The sequence below is a fragment of the Aotus nancymaae genome, unplaced genomic scaffold, assembly GCF_030222135.1.
Source record: "Aotus nancymaae isolate 86718 unplaced genomic scaffold, 86718_ANA_hifiasm-v0.15.2.pri h1tg000077l, whole genome shotgun sequence".
Classification (NCBI taxonomy): Eukaryota; Metazoa; Chordata; class Mammalia; order Primates; family Aotidae; genus Aotus; species Aotus nancymaae.
Window position 1 is genome coordinate 20,529,343 of NW_026988492.1, and position 22,264 is coordinate 20,551,606.

General features: G+C 46.3%; 1 protein-coding gene across 11 annotated transcripts in view; it reads left to right on the top strand.

Moving 5' to 3' along the window:
* Positions 1 to 22,264, top strand: part of FRMD4A (FERM domain containing 4A) — a 679,421-nt gene that overhangs the window by 626,858 nt on the left and 30,299 nt on the right. For all 11 annotated transcript variants that reach the window (XM_064368421.1, XM_064368419.1, XM_064368420.1 and 8 more), the window contains 2 exons: positions 4,033 to 4,174; positions 21,831 to 21,964. In XM_064368421.1, coding sequence (XP_064224491.1) covers positions 4,033 to 4,174; positions 21,831 to 21,964 — 276 coding nt within the window. The remainder of the gene's footprint in view (positions 1 to 4,032; positions 4,175 to 21,830; positions 21,965 to 22,264) is intronic.

Sequence of the window (22,264 nt, forward strand, 5' to 3'; positions counted from 1 at the left end):
TGAGAAGCTGCACAGGCAGCGATTGTAACTGGTAACTTACATGCTGACCCAGAGATCACAAATGTCTGCTAGATCCCAGCAGCCTCTGAAGCGCAGAGCCAAGGAATGTCTTAGAGACTTTGCAGGAAAATATTTGAAAGCTCAAAATGTTTAGAGTAAACATTAGACACTTTTCCCTCTGAACTCAGAGTGGGAACTTCTTGAATTGGCCCCAAATCCAAATGTCTTTCCTTCTTCCTAATGTTTTTTTTTTTCTCCCGGATGCAGTTCTCCATTCTATCTAAGGTCAAAGGCAGAGTAAAAGGGGAACAGGGACATTGAAGCCTTGCTCCCAGAATATCAGTGAGAAGACTGAGTCACGTGTATCAGGAAAGACTTGCAGAGCAAAACGTTCCGGAGTCTGGGGACTTTGCAAAGAGAAACTCTCCCTGTCAGTGCCCACATCCTCCCGGTCCTCTCTCCACTGAGTCTGTTAGGTCACTGTGATATTTCCATTCTAGAAAGAATCTGGGCAGGGCATGGTGGCTCACACCCTTAACCTCAGCAATTCAGGAGGCCAAGGTGGGCAGGGGTTCGACACCAGTCTGGCCAACATGGCGAAACCCTGTCTACTAAAAATACAAAAATTAACTAGGCGTGGTGGTCCACGCCTGTAGTCCCAGCTGCTCAGGAGGCCAAGGCAGGAGAACTGCTGGAACCAGGGAGGCGGAGGTTGCAGTGAGCTGAGATCGGGCCACCACACTCCACCATACTGGACAACAGAGCAAAACTCTGTTTAAAAAAATAAAAGAAAAATCTGGTAGTTTTCTAAAGCTTCCAGGAATCTAGCCCCTTTAGGAAGGATGCCTTTTGTTCATATTTTTGTTTTAAGGTTGATGTGTGGCAAAAGTCCTGATATGGCAAGGGGGACAAGTTTTTCATGTCATTAGTGAGGTCCCCAAAAGATCTGGTTGGGCCATCAATCTAACCTCAGCAAACTACAGCCAGACTCTAATGCAGATCCCATTCTTGCTGCAATGGCCTTTACATAAATCATCTACTTTACTTTTTTTTTCTCATCTTGGTGTCTTTTTTCTTTTTGTTTTTTTAAGACGAAGGTTGAGTTTGTTTTATTTATTGTTATCACAACTCTGGGATGTGGGTTTTAAGACCTCCATTTTACAAACAGGTATCTGAGGATCAGGAAAGTGAAGGGTCAAAGTCCAATAGTGATTCACTGGAAAGTCAAAGTTCTCATTCAGGGGTTTTGCTTTTTTGTTTTTTGTTCGTTTGTGTGTTTTGAGACAGTCTCGCTCTAGCACTAAGGCAAGAATGAGATCACACAGTGGCGAGATCTTGGCTCACTGCAACCTCTGCCCCCCGCCCCGCTTCCCCCGACTGTTTCAAGTGATTTTCCTGCCTCAGCCTCCCGAGTAGCTGGGACTGGGACTGTGGGACTACAGGTGCACGCCACCACACCCAGCTGATTTTTGAATTTTTAATAGAGACAAGGTTTTGCCATGTTGGCCAGGCTGTTCTCAAACTCCTGGCCACAAGGGATCTACCCATCTCAGCCTCCCAAAGTGCTGGGATGACAGGCTTGAGCTATCACACATGGCCTCTAATTCAGGTCATTCTGACTTGAGAGGCCAGACCCTTCACCCCACGTTGAATTGGTCTAAGCCTTCTTAAGTTATTGTTACATCACCGTTTGGGAGTGGGCTACTTTTTCTTAAAACGTGGGTCTCTGTAACAGAGCGGTGCAGAAAGAAAGGAAGTCATGGATTGTACGCGCCATGCTTGCTTAGAGGGTAAAACTCAACCAGATGGGTGCAATTGATATGCTGTGTCAAAATGAAATAAAAGGCCCTTTTCCTTCCTTCTGCGGCAAGCCAAAATCCTTCGAGGGCCTGGCAGCCAGGATTGTTTTATGAACAAGGAAACTCCCCTGAGGAAGTCAACTTGGGTCTGGATGCAAGGAAGAAAGTTGAGGTTAGGAAGGAGGCATAAGTCGAGGAAAGGTCCATGGGGTAGACAGGAGGAGGAGGAGAAGGAGGAGAAAGACGGTTCACACCAGGTGAACAAAACAAGCGCCACGTCTCAGCACTTCTTCCGGCCCGCGGATTTCCATCGTGTTAACATGAGGTCGGAAGTTGTCCTTGCCAGTACTGACAGCAACATTGAGGGCAGAGGAAGGGCAGAGCTGCAGGCATCCAGACAGTCCTGGCTGGACAGATGAGGGCCCCTGGGCATGGAAGGAAGGCCGTACGGAGGGCATCCAGGAGCGGTGGGTCCACAGCCCTGCACGGCCTTCGCCAGTGCCCCCATGCCTGCTTTCTCCCATGTGTGGGAAAGACCTGGCATTCCACAGGCCAGGCATGAAGCCTTAACAGTGACCCTCGCCCAGTTCTGCCCATGTGTGTGCCGCAGAAAGGACAGATGAGCAAGTGTGGGGGGCATCCCACTGTTTCTAGTTGTTTTCACGAAGTTCTGTGTACAGGCAAAGCCTGTTCCTTGAGCACACTCACAGAAAGTTGATTGAAGAAGGAAACAAGCAGACACTGGACACACGTGTGGGAAATGCAAACACATTGTCACTACCAGAGACAGAAGCAGAAGCAGATAGCCCTAGAAAAGCCGCTGCTTTGGCTGGGTGTGGTGGTTCATGCCTATAATCCCAGCACTTTGGGAGGCTGTGGCGGGAAGATCACTTGAGGTCAGGCGTCCGAGACTAGCCTGGCCAACATGGCAAAACCCCATCTCTACTAAGAACACAGAAATTAGCTGGGCGTGGTGTGGTGGCGGGCACCTGTAGTCCCAACTACTAGGGAGTCTGAGGCAGGAGAATCGCTTGAATCCTGGAGGCAGAGGTTGCAGTGAGCTGAGATTGGGCCATTGCTCTCCAGCCTGGGTGACAAAGTGAGACTCCGTCTCAAAAAAAAAATAAAAATTAAAAAAAACATTGCTCTTTGTAATGTAAATGTGAACACAGACCTGTTTTCTAATTAGTCTCACCTGCTGTGACTGTTAACCAAATAGAACCAATCACCGTGGATTGAAGGGAGTGGCCTTTCAACCATAATAGGAAGACTTGGGCGCATGCACTTAGAGGTCAGAACACAAGCAAAGCACTATGTCAAACGCTGGTTGGTGGGACCCCAGAACCCAAATGAGCAGTTTTTCCACAATCATGCACCCTGTGATTGCAGGTCTAGAGAGCTGTCACTGTCATTTCTCTTTTTTTAAAGAGACAGGGTCTCACTCTGTTGCCCAGGCTGCGGTACAATGGTGCAACCACTGCAGTCCATGTTGGCCAGCTTCGAGGCATTGCACAGCTCACTGCAGCCTCCAACTCCTGGACTCAAGCAATCCTCCTGTGTCAGCCTCCCAAGTAGTTGGGACTACAGGCATGCACCACCACACCTGGCTAATTTTTTAATATTTTGTAGAGAAGGGATTTTGCTGTGTTGCCCAAGCTGGAGAACCACTGTCACTTCTCTGTCAATTGAACTTTCCATGACCACATGGCTAACCCTTTAAGAGGTTTAAATCTCATATGGCATTCAGAATGCTGAAAATCATTTTTTCCTCCTTGTTTAAGCACCAAATAATTATAATCACAATGTTTATTGAGAGCTGTGTGCCAGGCAGACAAGGAGGGAGAGGGGAGGAATACCCTTCCCACACTTTCCTTTGACCAGAACCAACCCCTGGGTGGCGAGTGGTATCTACCCTGTTTTGTGGCTGGGAATAATGAGGCTCAGCGAGATGAAGTCACTTTGCCTCCATCAGGACGTTCTCTTAAGCACAACACAGTGCAGCCTACAGAATCCGAGGCGTAGAACGTCCCCCCTTGGTGCAGCTCTTGATCTGCCTCTGCCCTTTGCAGAGAGTTTTGGTGATTAATGATTAGGCGGAGGGATGCAGCACGTCAGTCAGGGAGATAAGTCCCTTTGTGGAATGTCAAGACGGTGAGCAGGGGCAGGCAAGGTATGACTGTCTCCTCCGTGGGGTGAGCGTCCCTTATTTGACCTGCTGCTCTTTCCTTTCCAGTCCAAAATCCATGCGGCACGCAGTCTGAGTGAGATCGCCATCGACCTGACCGAGACGGGGACGCTGAAGACCTCCAAGCTGGCCAACATGGGCAGCAAGGGGAAGATCATCAGTGGCAGCAGTGGCAGCTTGCTGTCCTCAGGTGGGCAGGGGCCAGCTGGAGGGGCGCCCCCTGAGCATGGCTGGGACCGCAGAGGGGACCCAGGAAGGCAGGGACAGCTGCAGCAGGGGACACTGCTGGGCAGGCTGCTCCAGAGCTAGCTCTGGTTTCCAGGCCAAGGTTGGGATCCTGAGAAAACGTGAATCTGAGAAAACAGCTCTATAGAATCAAATAGTGGAAGGGGAAAAAAAGGATCAGTTAAAACATTCAGTGCAGGAAGGCCTGCTGGTCACAACTCAGTCTCTTCAGGACCCCCCAGAGCCTTTCAGAATGCCAGTGGCAGACTCGGGAATGTCAGGTCCAAGGGTCGAAAGTGGGGTCTGCTCATGTGCCCGCTCGTGTGTTGTGAATTTCAGGGTCTGGTGCCGGGAGATGCTGCATTCTACTCCCAGGTGATTTCTCCAGGCTTTTAAAAATGCAGAATCCTTTCTCTATCGTGTAGGAAAGGGCAGACTGGCTGTCACAGGGTATGGTTTCTCCACTCAGTGCCTTTTGAAATTGCAAGTCAGAGATCTGGTTCCGCCGTCCATCTCGGCCACCCTTGGCCAAGTCATTTTGTCTTTTGATGTTGGGAGGGACAGAGGAGTTCCAAGGTCTTAGATCTGGCTGACCAAAAAACGGGGGTACCATTCACTGAAATGACAGGAGGAGGAGTGGGTTTGAAGGAAGCAGGGAGGGAGGGAGGTAGCCACGGTCTGGAAATGTTAGAAAAGTGCGCTGTGGCCGGGCGCGATGGCTTACACCTGTCATTCCAACACTGTGGGAGGCCAAGGCTGGAGAATCACTTGAGACCAAGGAATTCAAGATCAGCCTGGGCAACATAGTGAGACACTGTCTGTACAAAAAAAAAAAAAAATTAAAATTATCCAGGCATGGTGGCACAGCACCTGTAGTCCCAGCTACTTGGGAGGCTGAGCAGGGAGGATTACTGAGCCCTGGAGATTGAGGCTGCAGTGAGCAATGACTGCACCACTGCATTCCGGCCTGAGTGGCAGAGCGCGTCCCTGTCTCAAGAAACAAAATAAAACGAAAAGTGCAACGTGAGGAAAACGCTGCTTGATGTAGGAGCCGTGCAGCTGTCTCTGAGCCATACAAAGAAAGCAAGAAGTCTTCCCCGATAATTTATATTACTGTATATAGTGGCTGCAAACAACAAATTAAAAAGGAAAAGACAGGAGAGGAAAAGGAGCTAAAAATGGTCTCCTTAGCTTCTGGCTGGCGTGATCCAATCAGAGCCAGGAAAAAGTTTAAAGGACCAGGCAGAGGACAGACATCCTTCCTGGACTGAGAGGCGAGGTTACTGTTGGAGTCAATGGAGCATTAAGGTCAGCGCCCTCCTTGGACAGGCCAAGGCCCTCAGGGGACCTTAGCCATGCATTCACACGGTCATGTGTTTTTGCAAAATCTGTGAACATAATATATTTTGTATTACTTTTCTTAAATAAAACTGCTAAAGGGCGGGTGTGGTGGCTCAAGCCTGTAATCCCAGCACTTTGGGAGGCCGAGGCAGGCAGATCACTTGAGGTCAGGAGTTTGAGACCACCCTGGCCAACATAGTGAAACCCCGTCTCTACTAAAAACACAAAAAGTAGCCGAGTGTAGCAGTGCACACCTGTAATCCCGCTACTCGGGAGGCTGAGGCAGGAGAATCACTTGAACCCGGGAGGCAGAGGTTGCAGTGAGCTGAGATCGTGCCACAGCACTCCAGCTTGGGCGACAGAGCAAGACTTTGTCTCAAAACACAACAAAAAAACCCACTAAAATTATATAAGCTTCAGGTCCCATAAACCTAGAGCTGCCTCGGCCACATCACCTGGGGGCCACTGTCAACCCCACCCTGCTTTGGTCCTTCAAAAATGTTTCATCCAAAAAATGGGCTCAATCCTCATCCTTTTTGAGGCTTGGGAGTTTGCAATGAAGACTACAGAGAGTGTTGTCTTCTAGAATCACACAGAATGAAATTCAAAGCCAAAGACCCCTGCCTCGAATTACAGCCATTCCCAGTCTCCTGCTGAATGACCCAGAGCAGATAGAGCCAACACCTTGTTTGTGTTTTAAACACAGCCTAGTCTCGTTTTTCCCTAACCCTGTGAAAACCCAGCGTCAGATTAGAGGCTGTCAGCCCACCTTCCCCCTTAGCATAGGGAATCCGGCTGGCTTCAGCTTGGATTCTTCAGGCTCGGTGCTTCTCAAACCTTGGTGTACATCAGAACTGCTTGGAGGGCTTGTCAAAACACCTCTCAGAGTTCCTGATTCTATGGGTCTGAGGAGAGACTGAGAATTTATACCTCTAGCAGGTTTCCGAGTGAGGCTGATGCTGCCGGTCTAGGCACTTTACTTAGAGAGACTGTCTTGCTGCTGTGGAACAGACAAAAGCTTGAGGTGGGTGAGTTCAGGATCCTGGCACCCAGGTATGCCCACTTTTAAGCCTGTGTCCTGGTCCATCTGCATGGGCCCCCTAGTATCTGGCAGACTCCGGGGGCACCAAGGCAACAGTTTACCTTAATAGCAGCTATAGATGAAGCTGTGAAGAGGACCCCCAAACTTTCTGAGATGAAATTGATATCACGAACCCATCAGAAATGAAACCTGGCTGGGCGCCATGGCTCGTACCTGTAATTTCAACACTTGGGGAGACCGAAGCGGGTGGATCGCTTGAGGCCAGAAGTTTGAGACCATCCTGGCCAACATGGTGAAACCCCATTTCTACTAAAAATACACAACTTAGCCGGGCGTGGTGGTGCACACTTGTAATCCCTGTTATTTTCAAGGCTGAGGCAGGAGAATCATTTGAACTCCGGAGGCAGAGGTTGCAGTGAACTGAGATAATACCACTGCACTCCAGCCTGGGCAACAGAGCAAGACTTTGTCTGAAACACACGCGCGTGCACACACACACACAGAGAGATATGAAATCCAAGCATCTTTAAGACTAGAAGCCAGTACATCTCTATGACTGCCCGCAGGCTGGACATTGCTCATCAATCTGGTGGGCTAGAAGATAAATCCTAAGAAAACCTTCCTGCTTAATCCACCCCTACACCTAATATATAAGCATCGGTATGCCAAGACATTAAAGTGATTTTCAAATGCTTAATCATTCAGCTCTGGGGCCCCAGGCTAAGGTGATTAGGTGTTAGTAGGAGCAGCTGCGGCCACTTGCAGAGTGGTTCCCATTATCCGTTTCAGTGCCCTCAGCCCTTTCTGCTGCTGCACAGCTGAGCAAGAAGAAACCCTAGTGAGAAGGTGAGAAAGCCCCATGACTCAACCAGAGGGCAGGTCCGACTCTTCCCAGCCCTGCAAGTTTGAGCCCGCAAAACATCCTTTAATACCAGGGTGGAGGCTTCTTGGGGTGCCCCACACCCACCTCCTGTGACTTAGGAGCACCAAGACTTTGGAGGGACACGCTGCAAACAGGAAACATTCCATCGGGGAACAAAGGGAATTTCTAGCATCCCTCAGTCTTGTTCTCCCTCCTGCTGGGACGGCTCATGGCTGCCAGTCTTTCCTTGCACCAGGAGGATAAAGCTTTCCCCTGATGAAAGCGTTGGCAGCGCCCCGCCTTCTGGAAGGGGTTGCTTTCACATCCCTTGCAATGGGGAAATCTAGCCTTGGCCTGAAGATCTAGGCGGCTGGCTCACCTCCACCCCTTTCTTCCGGCCTTTCTGCCCTTTTGCCTAGAATGTGTTCTGGCAAAGAGGACAAGCCCCGCTGCTTGCAGTTCCAGGACAGCACTGATTGTTAACACTCTTCTGATTACACTGGCTGCATTTTGTTTTCTGATGTTCATTCAGAAAAGGGGATGCACGTAACCCAGTATCCAGTTTATCCAAGGTGGTCAACAGTTTTCTCTCTTTCACCTCCTTGGTAGATGGTATCTAATAAATGTTTCTTAAAAGCATTTTGAGAAACTAGTCACCATTTGAGAATTTTCTAACACTGGCCCAGTGCCCAACACCCAGTAGGTGTTCAATGCACAGTTACTGAAATTAAACTGTGAAGAACACTAGTAAGACTCCTGCGTGTGCTGAGCTTTAAGAATCTTCAGCTTAGCACAGTGGCTCACACCTATTTGGGAGGCAGAGGAGGAAGGATCGCTTTAGGCCAGGAGTTCCAGATCAGCCTGGGCAACATAGCAAGACCCCATGTGTACTAAAAAAAATCTTCTTTTTAATATAGCTGGACCTGGTGATGCATGCTTATATTTCCTACTACTTGGGAGGCTGAGGCTGGAGGATCACTTGAGCCCAGGAGTTCAAGGCTATAGTGAGCTGTGATGGCATCACTGTACTACAGCCTGGGTGACAGAGTAAGACCCTGTCTCAAAAAAAGAAAAAAAGAGAGAGAATCTTCTAATCTTCTGTGTTCCTAGAGTTTATGGTACCTTGGGCCTTGCTGAGACCTCTCATAGGATCTGCCACCAGTATTTTTTCCCAAATTCTATTGTAAGCCTTTGTCACACTGGTATGAGACCTTTGAAGGCTGTGTCACGTCAGTCCCCTCCTGCAGTAGTATCCACCTTTGTCATCTTTCATTCGTTCTCCGACCGTCATCTATAACCAAATCATGATGTGTCTGAGCCGCGTCACACCACTGTAAGATTTCTGTGGTATAAACGTTTCTGCTAGCTCCCAGCTCTGCCAGGTACTGTACACAGCAATTTTTTTTTTTTTTTTTTTTTTTTTTTGACAGAGTTTCACTCTTGTTGCCCAGGTTGGTGTGTAATGGCACAATCTCAGCTCATTGCAACATCTGCCTCCAGGTTCAAGCAATTCTCCTGCCTCAGCTTCCTGAATAGCTGGGATTACAGGCAAACGCCACCACTCCCAGCTAATTTTTTATATTTTTAGTAGAGACAGGGTGTCTCCATGTGAACTCTCAAGCTCAGGTGATCCGCCCCCCTGGGCCTCCCAAAGTGCTGGGATTACAGCTGTGAGCCACTGCACCCGGCCCTATACACAGCACTTTAAAAACTTATAGCCCGTCTCTGCAAAGAGTTTGTGTACTGCTTATTGATGCCAAAAAAAAAAGACATAAAATTTTTCTAAGCTATTAGTAACTTTGAAGGTTATTTGCCTATTTAAGGACACTTAATTACCTTTAATATTACTGAAGCCTAGTACTTGGTATCTGAGGCCTCATATGCTAAAGAAGTGAAGAAGGTCATTGGTATCTATTAAAGAAGCCAGGCCAGGCGCAATGGCTCAGGCCCGTAATCCCAGCACTTTGGGAGGCCAAGGCAGGCAGGAGTTCGAGACCAGCCTGGCCAACATGGCCAAACCCCCTCTCTACCAAACATACAAAAATTAGCCACGCGTGTAATTACACGCCTCTAATCCCAGATACTTGGGAGACTGAGGCAGGAGAGTTGCTTGAGCCAGGAGGCAGAGGTTGCAGTGAGCTAAAATTGCACCACTACACTCCAGCCTTGGAGGCAGAGTGAGACTCTGTCTCAAAAATAAATAAATAAGTAAGAAGCCGATATCCATGTCTACCAAAGCTCTGAGCCACGGTTTAGTATTTCAAATGGAAAAAGTCAACATAGTTGACTGCAGATTTTGTTTCATTTTTAATTTTTAAACCCAAGATCCATCACCAGATTCTTCTCAGTCCACTGATCACACTGCAATAACTCAGCAGCAGATGATTTCAGCATAGTTGAAGTGATTAATTAAAGCTTGAGACCGGGACCCTGAATCCCACAGCAGTGATACACAGAGCAGTGAGCTGTCCCCTGTGAGACCCTGCACACCTGGATGTAAGTGGAGGCCCTTAGAGGTGGTGAACCATCTGAGTCAAAGCTGTGAGCCTGTGTTGGAAGGAAAGGAATGACATTCTCACCTCCTGGTGCAGCGCTGAGTGGCATTCAGATGGGAGGAAGGTCGGGGAACCATGTCCTGAATCCATTTGCACAGGGACTCAGTGCTTCTGTTTATTGACCGCTGGAGTGGGGGCAGGCAGGGCGCGTTGTATTCACGTCCCCGTGAGATGGTGATTGCGTCCACATTTGTAGCTGCATCTCTCTGTTGCTTTTGCTCCTGCGTCTTCAGATAACACATTTTCAGAAGGCTCAGGGACAGTTCAAGAGGACAACTATGAATTCAAACCATCTGATGAAGACATATTCAGAGATTTTTTTTAAAAAAGAAGAATCCAAAATCCATTTTGTGGGAACTTCAATGGGTTTATTCCTCCCTTCCCATCTCATATTGCTTGAAATTCCAGAAAAGGTTGGAGGGGAGAAGAAAGGGAATAACCACAAAAGCAGCAGTAACTGTGTGTGTGTCATTGTAGGTGAAGACGCACGGCCCCCTTCATAGCTTGTCTGAAAGTGGAAAGAGCCTGAGAGTTGTTCTAAGCATTGTTTTGGGGATTTCCCATCAGAGACCAGTTCATTCATTCATTCATTCATTCATTCATTTTTTGAGACAGAGTCTCTCTCTGTCCCCCAGGCTGGAGTGCAGTGGCACAGTCTCGGCTCACTGCAACCTCTGCCTCCCAGATTCAAGCAATTCTCCTGCCTCTGCCTCCCAAGTAGCTGGAACTACAGGTGCATGCCACCACATTTGGCTAATTTTTGTATTTTTAATAGACATGGGGTTTCACCATGCTGGCCAGGATGATCTCAGACTCTTGAGCTCAAGTGAGCCACCTGCCTCAGCCTCCCAAAGTGCTGGGATTACAGGCGTGAGCCACCACACCTGTCCCAGCCATCAGAGAACAGCTCAGATTTCAGTGGGAGCTGGGAGAGTTAGTTTTTGTTCTCAGCCTTTTTAAAGAAAACAGCACAAACCCACTTAGGAAATGCCCAATGTTCTGCAGGGATGTGTGGCTTGTTGCCTTAACCACCCAAACAAAAAAATGGGACTAAAACCTTTCTTACATGGAACGATGAAGCCACTCTTGGCTACTTGACTGGAAGTCTAGGGCCATGAACTATGCCTTCTCTACAAAACTAAGGGATATGTTGTGTTTTCAAATGGGAATTTGGCTGTGTGATTAACGAGGTGACCATTGAGTCATCTGTTGTGTGATCAGCAAGATTCTCAAGAATCTGGTGATGGATCTTGGGTTTAAAAAATAAAAAATGAAACAAAACCTGCAGTCTATCATTGTACCCTGGCTCTGACACTTTCCGTTCTGGGAGAAAACAGGTTGTGCTCAACGTGGGACCAGCATTCCCTGGGATCTGTCCGCATTCAGTCCTCAACTGTTGACACACTCCCATTCTCTGAATGCTAGCACTTCCTCCCTTTGTGAAGGAGTTTATTAATAACTAATGTAACAATGAGGGTGCCAGCTATCTGACATCTCTCCAAACAGAGAGGAGAGCTGATAGGCTCTGCCAACGTTATGATCACAGCTGTATTCAGATCAAAATTCAGTGTTTTGCGCTGCCATAAATTATACGACGGTTTTCGGTTTTGTCTTCTCTCTCTCTCTCTCTCTCTCTCTCTCTCTCTCTCTTTCTCTCTTTCTCTCTTTCTCTCTTTCTCTCTCCCCCTCCCCCTCCCTCCCTCCCTCCCTCCCTCCCTCTCTCCCTCTCTCCCTCTCTCCCTCTCTCCCTCTCTCCCTCTCCCTCTCTGTCTCCCTTTTAAAGTTCTCTATTACCAATGGCCTGTGGCCTCTCCTTTTAGGTCTAACAATGGACAGGATTCCAGGGGCCTTAATTTTGGTCATAGCCTCTGCTCTGCCGCAGGGCACAGCCAAAGTCAGATTGTGCCAGGGTTTGTTTATGCTGGACCGTGTGCCCAGGGAGAGCTGTGAAATCTCTTTCTGGGGGATGAGTGGTTCTGGATTTGTTTGAGCACGACTGACCTGAGTCAAAATTGAGAAGGAGACAGAATAGTTATCCTTTCTGCTCTTATTTTGAGGGAAATAAAAACAAAGTCATTTATGCTGCTGTATTTATGCCCTCAGGTGTTACTAATAAAGGAATATTTGCCCACTAAAGAGAACCAGGACCAAATGACAACATGTAACCTAAATGAATGACTTTCCAATGATGAAATTTTTTTTGAGAGAGGGTCTCGCTCTGTCCGCCTGAGTACAGTGGCACAATTCTAGTTCACAGCAGCCTCAAACTCCTGGACTTACGTGATCCTCCTGCCTCAGCCTCCTGAGTGGGTAGGACTGTGATGAAATTTTAAATACTGAAAATGAGATCTCACTCTCACGTCCCACGAGCATTTCTCTGTTCCCATTAAGGGCCAGCCCTCTGTTCCAGTGCTCCTTTGCTGAGAGCACAGAACACGGATCACTGAAATACACAGTAAATCTGCAAACGTTGGTATTGCAATAGCCTCACAAGCTTGGAGCCAGGAGATAGGTCAGCTTACTCATTTCACAGCCTGAGAAATGGAAACTGTAGCATTTACAAACCATAGTTTCAACTGGATATTTTACTGGATACTGATAATTTTTTTAATTGACTGTTCAGTTTTTATTCTCTCTGTTTTTCTCTCTCTCTTCTCTTTCCCTCTCTCTCTGGTAAATTACATTTGCACTCTTCACCAAGTGCCAGTGAGCTATGGACTTTAGCCAGAAAGCAAAGCTATTCCAGAGGCTCCCAGCCACCCTCGAAAGGTGCCTGCTTTTCAAAGAGCTTCAGTTTCAGTGCTTTCTGAAATGAACTATTTTATTTCTAAAATTTCTAAGCCTGATGAAAAGTTCTCCAAGCATGCATTTTTCATGTTGAAAATCACATTTAATTCTCTGCCATTGTCCCCAGAGATGAAATGTTTATCCCGCAATCTGCAATGTGGTATTATTCCCCGAGGTCTCCTGAGACATCTTTTACGTCAGGAATTCATCACTGAGGATTTGTCAAGGAAATAAATATGTTTTTATCATAAAGAAGAGTTCTAACCTTTTCCTTGTATTTATTCCTGGGTTATCTGCCAGAACTTTTCCTTACAGCTTTTCTTGATCTGCTGGGGATATGCCTTCTTCATTTCTTTTCCCCCCTGAAAGTCTAAGGAGACAGATTGTCATTTCCCTTCCTTAGTTCTTGAACAACAGATTCCTTTTTTCTCTGGAGCACTGTTTGCCTTGAAGATTCCTCTTCTTCCAGAGAGGAAAGCATCGCTTCTCTGTCTTCTGAAATTAGTGTCTGGTCATCAGTACTCCCTCTGTGTCTAAAACAGATGAGCCATGCGTGGCTCCTGACAATGTCCTCCGGGCAGAATGTGCACTCATGTCCGGTGCTGAGTCGCCGGGGGTCTTTTGAACAATTGGAGCATTTCTGGCTTGCGGCTGGATGAGGTTGTCCTTCCATGCGTCCGCCGGCTGGGAGGAGAGCTGCTGTTTGTGCTGCTGGCGTTCTCTCCACCCTCCACATCCGCCCTCCACACCCAGCTGTCCCCCAGCTGGAGTCTGGACTTCCCCAGCTGGAAACTGGGAAACCCACAGTGACACAGGCACGGTCTCCAGGGTCTCAAACAATGTCCATAGCATCGGGAAGTTCACTGCACAGATTTCCAAATACCCGCAAAAATGACTTTCTGACGTGGCCTGAGTCATTCGATCTCTCTCTGCTCGGTTGGGAATTGTCTTTTTAGGGTCATCTCTTTTTGTTCTCCTTGTTGGCCAGATTATTAGTGACCTTGTTCAATAAAAATCCTGTGGATTAGGATTGAAACGTGGTCATAAGGTGGCCAGAAACAACAAATTCTATCTTCAGTCTAGTATCATTTGAGTAGGTATTTTCCTTCCAATAACTGGGAGGAAAGATTTTTTGCTGGAGAGCTGACCTGACGCTCTGTTTTCCTAATAATAATTCGGAGGCAGGCTTAACCTCCTCAGAGAGGCAATAAAAAAAAGTCACCCAGCCAGGCGCGGTGGCTCACGCCTGTCATCCCAGCAGTTTGAGAGGCCAAGGCAGGCAGATCACTTGAGGTCAGGAGTTGGAGACCAGCCTGGCCAACATGGTAAAACCCCATCTCTACTAAAGTAGAAAAATTAGTTGGGCATAGTAGCATGCTGTAATCCCAGTGACTCAGGAGGCTGAGGCAAAAGAACTACTTGAACCTGGGAGGCGGAGGTTGCAGTGAGCTGAGATCATGCCACTGCACTCCAGCCTGGGCAACAGAGCAAGACTCCATCTCAAAAAAGAAAAAAAAAAATCCCAACTAGATGTGACCAGCTGCAGTCTAGGTTGATTACCCAGTTAGCTGTGAGTTCCCCCTTCTATAGCACCTCCTACCCATCTCGTTCTTTTTTGTCTCTTTGTTGAGAGACAGGATCTCACTCTGTCACCCAGGCTGGAGTGCAATGGCATGATCATAGCTCACTGTATTTTCAAACTCCCAGGTTCAAGAGATCTTCCTGCCTCAGTCTTTCAGGCAGCTGGGACTACAGGCATATGCCACCACGCCCAGCTAATTGTTTTACTTTTTTATTTTTAGAGATGAGGTCTCGCTATGCTACCCAGGCTAGTCTCAAACTCCTGGCATTAAGCAATCCTCTCGCCAGGGCCTCCCAAAGTGCTGGCATTACAGGTGCGAGCCACCGCACCCGGCCTATTCTTGTGACCAGCTGTCTTCTGCCTCCTGGCAGGCAGCTCTGAGCGCTGGACCCGTGTCTGCTGTTCCTGTCTCCCCAACACCACCTCACACATGGAAGGGGCTCCGGAGGCATCTGTTGTTTATTGGCAGATCCAAAGAGCCCCTGCCTCCATCTCCTGCTTCCTGCTCTTAGGTTTTGATGCTTGCACTGTCATGCAAAGAGCCCCAGCTGGGGAGGTGATGTGACTGCCTTCTCTACAGGTTTACTAGGGCATCCCAGCTGGGACCAAGACAGAAAGCTCCTACCCGTGTGTCTTATGCAAAAGACAGAACCACAGAGTTAGACTCCCAGATCAGCCTCCCTATGCCCCTGTGACCTCTGCTATGAAAATGGGGGTGATGTTTCTGTGAGGATTCAGTGAAGTGCACCAGGCAGGAAGCTCCTATTTAGGAGTTCCGTAAAAATCCATTTCCTTTCCCTTCTCCCCCTGAGCTCCCTGACTTGATGAGGCCACTGTGGATGGTGTGTCTACAAGCATTCCACGTCTCCTTGGTTGTCCGCTAAATGTACTTTCTCTTCTCCATTTTGGGGCTCTCTGAATTGGGGTGCTGACTCCTAGTAAAGGCTAGGAACAGTGTGTGTTGGCGGGGGATGGTTCAAACAGGGTCTTGCTTCGTCGCCCAGCCTGGAGTGCAGTGGTGCAGTCACAGCTCACAGTAGCCTCGACACCCCCAGCTAGAGCAATTCTCCCACCTCAGCCTCCGGAGTAGCAGGGACCACAGGCATGCACTACCATGCCTTACTAATTTTTAAAAATTTTTGTAGAGATGAGGTCTGGCTCTGTTGTCCAAGCTGGTCTCAAACGCCTGGCCTCAAGCAATCCTCCCATTTCAGCCTCCCAAAGTGCTAGGATTATAGGTGTGAGCCACCACCCCAACCTCGATTTTTAATAGAAATAGTAACTAGTATTTATGTAACACTTAATATATTCTGACCTCTCTTCCAAGCATTATCTGTCTTAATTCTCCCAACTTTTGAAGAAGTCCTGTTTTCATTCCCATTTTATAGGGGAGTAAACTGAGACTTTGCAAGGTTACACGGGCTTCCCAAGTCCCCGTGGCTGGTAAACAGCAGTGCTGGAATGCACACCCAGCCCTGTTAACTCGAAACCACTGGCTGTGGGCTTCTGCTTTATAGGAGGCTACAATACCAGTTTGTGTTTTCCAAAAAATATTCAGAATACTCTTATGAATCTGAGTGTTGCCTGAAACTTTACCAAAAATATATCTATATATTTGTGCATTATGAGTATCTTTCAAAAAAAGTATTGAGCTCACCTCTGTTTTTCCTTGGAGTCCTATACCAACTCATTAAACCTGGACAGCCCTTTCCAGGTAGCATTGTTTTTCCAGTCAATAAAATCTGAAATCTCACTCTTCTACCTACAGTCAAGAGGTTCAATCCATCTTCCACTTCATTAATCCCAAAGACAGCTCAGATTAAACTCTGTTCAGCATTTGAGTTTACAAGTATTTGCTTCAGCATGTTAAGATGAAGAGGTAAGTCCTTTAGGCACTGGCTGATAATGGGACACACCCTTCCAACCCAGGAGAGGCTGTAGCAGTAACTGAAATGAGAGCAGAGTTGGCAGAAGGCTAGAGGTTGGGATGGTAGAGAAAAATCCGGGCGAGGATTGAGCCGAGTATAAGGTTCCTGTTGTCAAAATTGCAAAAATGACTGCTAGCGGCAAGAGGGACTATCTGAGTGAGCTGTTTATTGAGTAACAGCATCTTCAATTTGAGGAATCTTAGAGATTAGTCAGTTGGTCACTTTATAGACAGGGCCATGAGGTTAGTAACTCAAGGCATTACACCATTTAATGGCAGATATGTGATGAAAATCCTCGTGTCTTTCCTATCAGTTACCGCCCTCTCCATGATAGCAGATTTATATCCTTTAATTTTTTTTTTTTTTTTTTTTTTGGTAGAGAGGTGGTCTCACTATGTTGGCCAGGCTGGTCTCGAACTCCTGTCCTCAAGCAGTCCTCCCACCTCGGCCTCCCAACGTGCTGGGATTACAGGTATGAGCCACTGCGCCCAGCCTATATCCTTTTTTTTTTTTTTTTTTTTTTTAATTTTTAAGGGGCTAAACCCAACCTCAAAGAGATTTGCACATGCAAAAGCAGATATGCGTTCAAATTACTGGAAATGGATAAATCAGCATAAGTCTAAGTGCTGATTTGAAATTAGAATTTTTGGTTATGTTTTGGTTTTTTTTTGTAGAGATGGAGTCTCACCATGTTGCCCGAGCTGGTCTCACACTTCTGTCTTCAAGGGATGCACTCCCTCCTTGGCCTCCCAAAGTGCTGGGATTACAGGTGTGAACCACCAGAGCCAGCTTTTAGTTTTCAAGAGTACCACTTTCCCGAGCCCTAAGGTTCTACCCTGCCTCAGTTTCTTCGTGAAGTCATTCTGTCACTTGAGGGCATGAAGGCAGCCAGCAACCCTCCTGATTTCTCCCTGTCTTGCAGCTTCTTTCCTTCTTCCCTTTTAAAACCAGCATGCTGGGTCAGGGGATACCTAGTGGGCCTTTGTCAGGGAGGTGAGAAGGCAGGTCAACATTAGAGGGCAGTTTGGGCTCCTCCTCCTGATGCCCTTTGAGCTGCTTCTGTGGAATGTTCCTAGTGTGCACATGTCCCTGGGCACTTGGCCCCCTCTCCCCTTGGTCACCACGTTTGCCTAGTTGCAGGGAGCAGCCCAGAAGCTCAGATCACACAAGCTCTGAGATAGAGCAGTGGTGAGAGCTCTGAGTTCTTGCCCCAGAACAGTGGATTCCCTTTAACGACAAAAAAGGCAGGGGGGACTTCATTACAATAGGACACCCTGAATACATGCAGCAGGTTCTCGGGGAGCTGCTGTTTTGAGGAATGTGGAGTGGAATAGTATAAGAGTAGCCACAGAACCTCCTTGACCCCCACCTCCACCTCCATCCGTAGCTGCCCCAAAGATGCAGCTGCAAACCCAGGAACTCAGGAAGCATCATCTGTGAACACTGTGTATTTTTAAAAAGTGGAGCTCATAGAAGTATAAAGTAGAACAGAAGGTTCTAGAAGCTGGGAAGGGTAGAGAAAGTAGGTGATAGGGAGAGATTTGTTGAAGGACACAAATTACAGTGAGGTAAGAAGAATGTGTTTGGGTGTCCTATAGCATTGTACGATGATGATAGATAACAGTAGGGTATTATATAGCTTTGAATAGCTAGAGGGAGGATATTGAGTGTTTCCAACCCAAAGAAATGATCAATGTTTGGATGATGGGTATACTAATTACTTTGATCTGATTACTATACATTGTGTGTACCGAAACATCACTATGTACCCCATAAATACATACAATTGTTATGTGTCAGTTAAAAAAATTTTTTTAAAGAAAATCCTGCCTAGTTCTGTATTTGCTGCTTTCTAAAGGTGAACTTTGGACCTCAAGTGTTTCACAGAATTGAATGAGGAAGCTCTTTTCTCTGACCGATTCTTCATTAAACAACAGTGAGGAGGCAGTTGCAATGATTTCTCTCTTTCTAATTCTACTAGGGTGTGTGTGTGTGTGCGCGTGCGTACACACACTCATGTTCAACCTGCCGTAGTTTGAGGATTAACCTATTCCAGGCACAGTGCTAAGCGCTGGAGATATGTTATCTCATTCCGCCTTTATGAATTAAGGAGGGCAGATAACTTACCCAAGGCCACACACATCCAGTGAGTGGTTTTGACTATCAAACCCAGATCTGTTTTACCCTCTATCCACCATCCAGTTACCACTACTACAGTGGAAATCTGCATATCCAGGGCAGGCTGACTCAGTGACTTTGCAGGGATTTCACTTCGTACCCAGGCACCATCTTCGCCCTGAAGTAACTCCAAGGCTAATGGCATGAAACAGAGCCAACCAGCATGAATGCTGCCAGGTACAGAGAGGGGCTCTAGAGCCGTGGGGTCTGCCAAGACTTTCTTGCCTATTTTCTGTGGGCTTGGAATCTAGGCTAATTATTGTAAATGATAATAATTTGGGTAGCATTAATGAGCCATGGAACTCAGGGCCAAATCTTAACTAATCCCCTAACTAGCAACATGATCATCCAAAAATTGTGTGCTTTACCTCCCTTGAGTTTCATATTGTTGTGATTTGTGTCATTCCTGAACAGTTAATTCTAAGATTGGACTTAATAAATCATTTCCTATTGAAAGGTTAGGCAGGGGTGAAAGGGAAAACAATGAATTTTTCACTGGAGCTAGAAATCCTTTAATCTTCTTGGACCCAAGTTTCTCTAGGCCTGTTTTTTAAATTTAGAGTCTGACTTCCTTCCAGTATTGTTTTACATTCTTATTGATTCTTTCAATGATGAAGCAGAGAGTACCTCAATAAATGTCCCTGAGTCTCCAAATGTGATTGGTGACTGTTACTAAGAGAAGCGGATGAAGAGTCCAAATGATTTAGCCATGTAACTTAGGAGGGACATAAACTGGAGATAATTGAGGACTGGTAAACACAGGGTGATTAGCTTACAGAGGGGGAGAACCTGAACCATTTCAAAAAGGGGAACCTGCAATAATGTCCCATGATGTGCTGTGTGAATATGATGCTATATGGATTTAGTAGATGAGAACCATGAGGTCCTGGATGTTTGGTAAGGATGAAGCTTTCATGTGTGCAGTTGCATTTGGAGACCTGCAACTGAAGTATGTCAAAATCCAGGAAAGAGCTACAAACAGCCAAAGTGGGTGGATCATGAGGTCAGGAGTTCAAGACCAGCCTGACCAACATGGTAAAACCCCGACTCTACTAAAAATACAAAAATTAGCCAGGCGTGGTGGTGGGTGCCTGTAATCCCAGCTACTCGGGAGACTGAGGTAGGAGAATCACTTGAACTGGGGAGGAGGAGATTGCAGTGAGCCAAGACCACGCCATTGCACTGCAGCCTGGCGATAGAGTAAGACTCCATCTAAAAAAACAAAAGCTACAGACATAAGTCAAAGATTGGAACATAGGTTCTACAGTGGAACAACTTACAGGTGTTAGATTTTTGTTACCACAAGTATATGACTGAGAACATTGATTAGGTGGTTCATTTAAGCTAATATTTGTTAGCTGCTTTGGAGGCATAAAAATAGTATGTTTCTGTGGTGATAGATATATTCTGTTTCAAGCTCAAATTGAGTAGAGGAGGGAAAGAAGAAAATCCATGTCAGAGTCAAAATGTCCTTAGACATTGAGAGTTCTTGATAATTAGGGTTGTAAGAGCCTCTGTGTATGGTAATTGATGGAATACAGGTTTTCTGCTCAGAGACTTTAAATAAAAGAGAAGAGTATACTTATGGGGACAGTTTAAGTGAAGCAGAGTTGTTTGATACCACGGCACGGTTCTTTCTATCTAGTCTTATGATTTGCAATGCCGTTTCTACCATTGGAAGAAACAGAACTGTTGATTCTGGGAATTCTGATTAGATTATTCTCACATCTGTAAACCGTTTACTAAAATTGTCCAAAACTTCCGTTGTTTCCTATGGAAATACAATTTTTTCTCCCTCCTACCAAAGAAATCCTGCCAAGGTTTTATTGGGGTTACATTGATTCCGTTGTTTAATTCATGAAGAATGAACATCTCTCCAACATCAGCCTTCTAATCCTTGACCACAGTGTATCTCTCTCTTTATTTAGGTCTTTAATTTTTTTCAGCAGACTGTGATACTTTTCACGGTGGAGATCTTGCTCATCGTTAATTAGATTAATCTCCCTAGGTATTTGAAGTTCTTTGATGCAGTCGTCAGTAGCATGGTGGGAGCCCCTGAAATGCACACCCACTAACACCTGTCCATTTCTGACACTTCTGCTCACTATGGGCGTGCGAAGTAAAGTTATAATCAGCTTTTCCGTTTGTAGAGAGTCAGTATTCCTTTTCTAAGCCATCAAGGTAGAAAAAGCATAATAGCTTCACTGCAGGAAACTTATTTCAGAATCCAAACACTGCCAGCCCAGAAATTACTCCTTTAGTCTAACCTAAATTCCTCTGGCTGGCATTTCAGCTTATTTTCCTTCTGTTTGGTTTGAAGATTGCCTTCCACAGAGGTTTGCTATCTGGCACTCTGCTATTGAAATCATCAGGTTTTACCCAGGAAAAGCATATTAAAATATGCATAACTTTTATTCGGAGGGAATTTGCTCATGATACAAAACATGAAGTTAAAAAATACGATAACATTCTAATTTTATTTTTTAATATATGTGCTTAGGGAAAAATGCCAAAAGAAAATGCATAACAGTGGTTATTTCTGGGTGATTAGTTAATGGACTATTTTTATACCTGTCTACATTTTCAAAGTTTTTATGATCAACATGCATTATCTTTGCACTAAGCAAAAATAAGCATTTTTAAGTGAACAAAATAACGTTTTAAATATGTATTAGGGCTGGGCACAGTGGCTCACGCCTGGAATCCCAGCACTTTGGGAAGCTGAGGCGGGCAGATCACTTGAAGTCAGGAGATCAAGACCAGCCTGGCCAATGTGGCGAAACCCCATCTCTACTAAAAATACAAAAATTAGCTAGGTGTAGTGGCAGGTGTCTGTAACTCCAGCTACTTGGGAGGCTGAGGCACGAGAATTGCTTGAATCTGGGAGGAAGAAGTTGCAGTGAGCTGAGAGTGCCACTGTTCTCCAGGCTGGGCGACAGAGTGAGACTGTCTCAAAATAAATAATAAGTAAATAACTAAATACGTATTAAAATTGCTGGCATGCACTTTTCTTTACCCCTTTCTTGTATAAAGTCTATTAGAATTTGCTAGTAAAATTAAAACAGGTATGTGACATATCTTAAGATAATCAAGAAAAATAAACTTCTTTTTCAGGAAGACACCAAACTGTCTGTCTTCCTGCCAGTTCTTCCGACTAGCTGTAAATTCCATGCAGTGCTGGAATGCGCTTCTCACAGTTAGAGCGCTGAGCACCTGTTTTATTTCACACTCCCTTGATTCCTGGGGTAAATCCCATCTCCGCAGCGTGGGCTCCAGTTAAATTCATTAGTGGTCCAGATGTGTGTCCCCTGTCAGCTGGCCAAGTAACCCCACTGTTTATTGACAGGTTCTCAGGAATCAGATAGCTCGCAGTCGGCCAAGAAGGACATGCTGGCTGCCTTGAAGTCCAGGCAGGAAGCTCTGGAGGAAACCCTGCGTCAGAGGCTGGAGGAACTGAAAAAGCTGTGTCTCCGAGAAGCTGTAAGCCTTTCCTAGCTCGTCCTGTTGAAATTGGTGTTGTCTATGATGTCATTGATCTTTTTGATGTCATTTGATTATTTTGACCGAAGGCAAGGGTGGTGATAAAAAGAGAGCCTGTCTGGGTGGTCAGCACTCTCCTGCAACACAAATGTTGGAAACGTTCAAACCTCTCTAACGTGCTTTGTCAGAGAAAGAATTAGAGCAGAACCACGTTAGCACAAATCCATTGCACGTCTGAGGAAAGCAATTGGCCTGGCTGGGGAATGCGCTATCTGATACTGTCAGTATTAGTGAATTTTT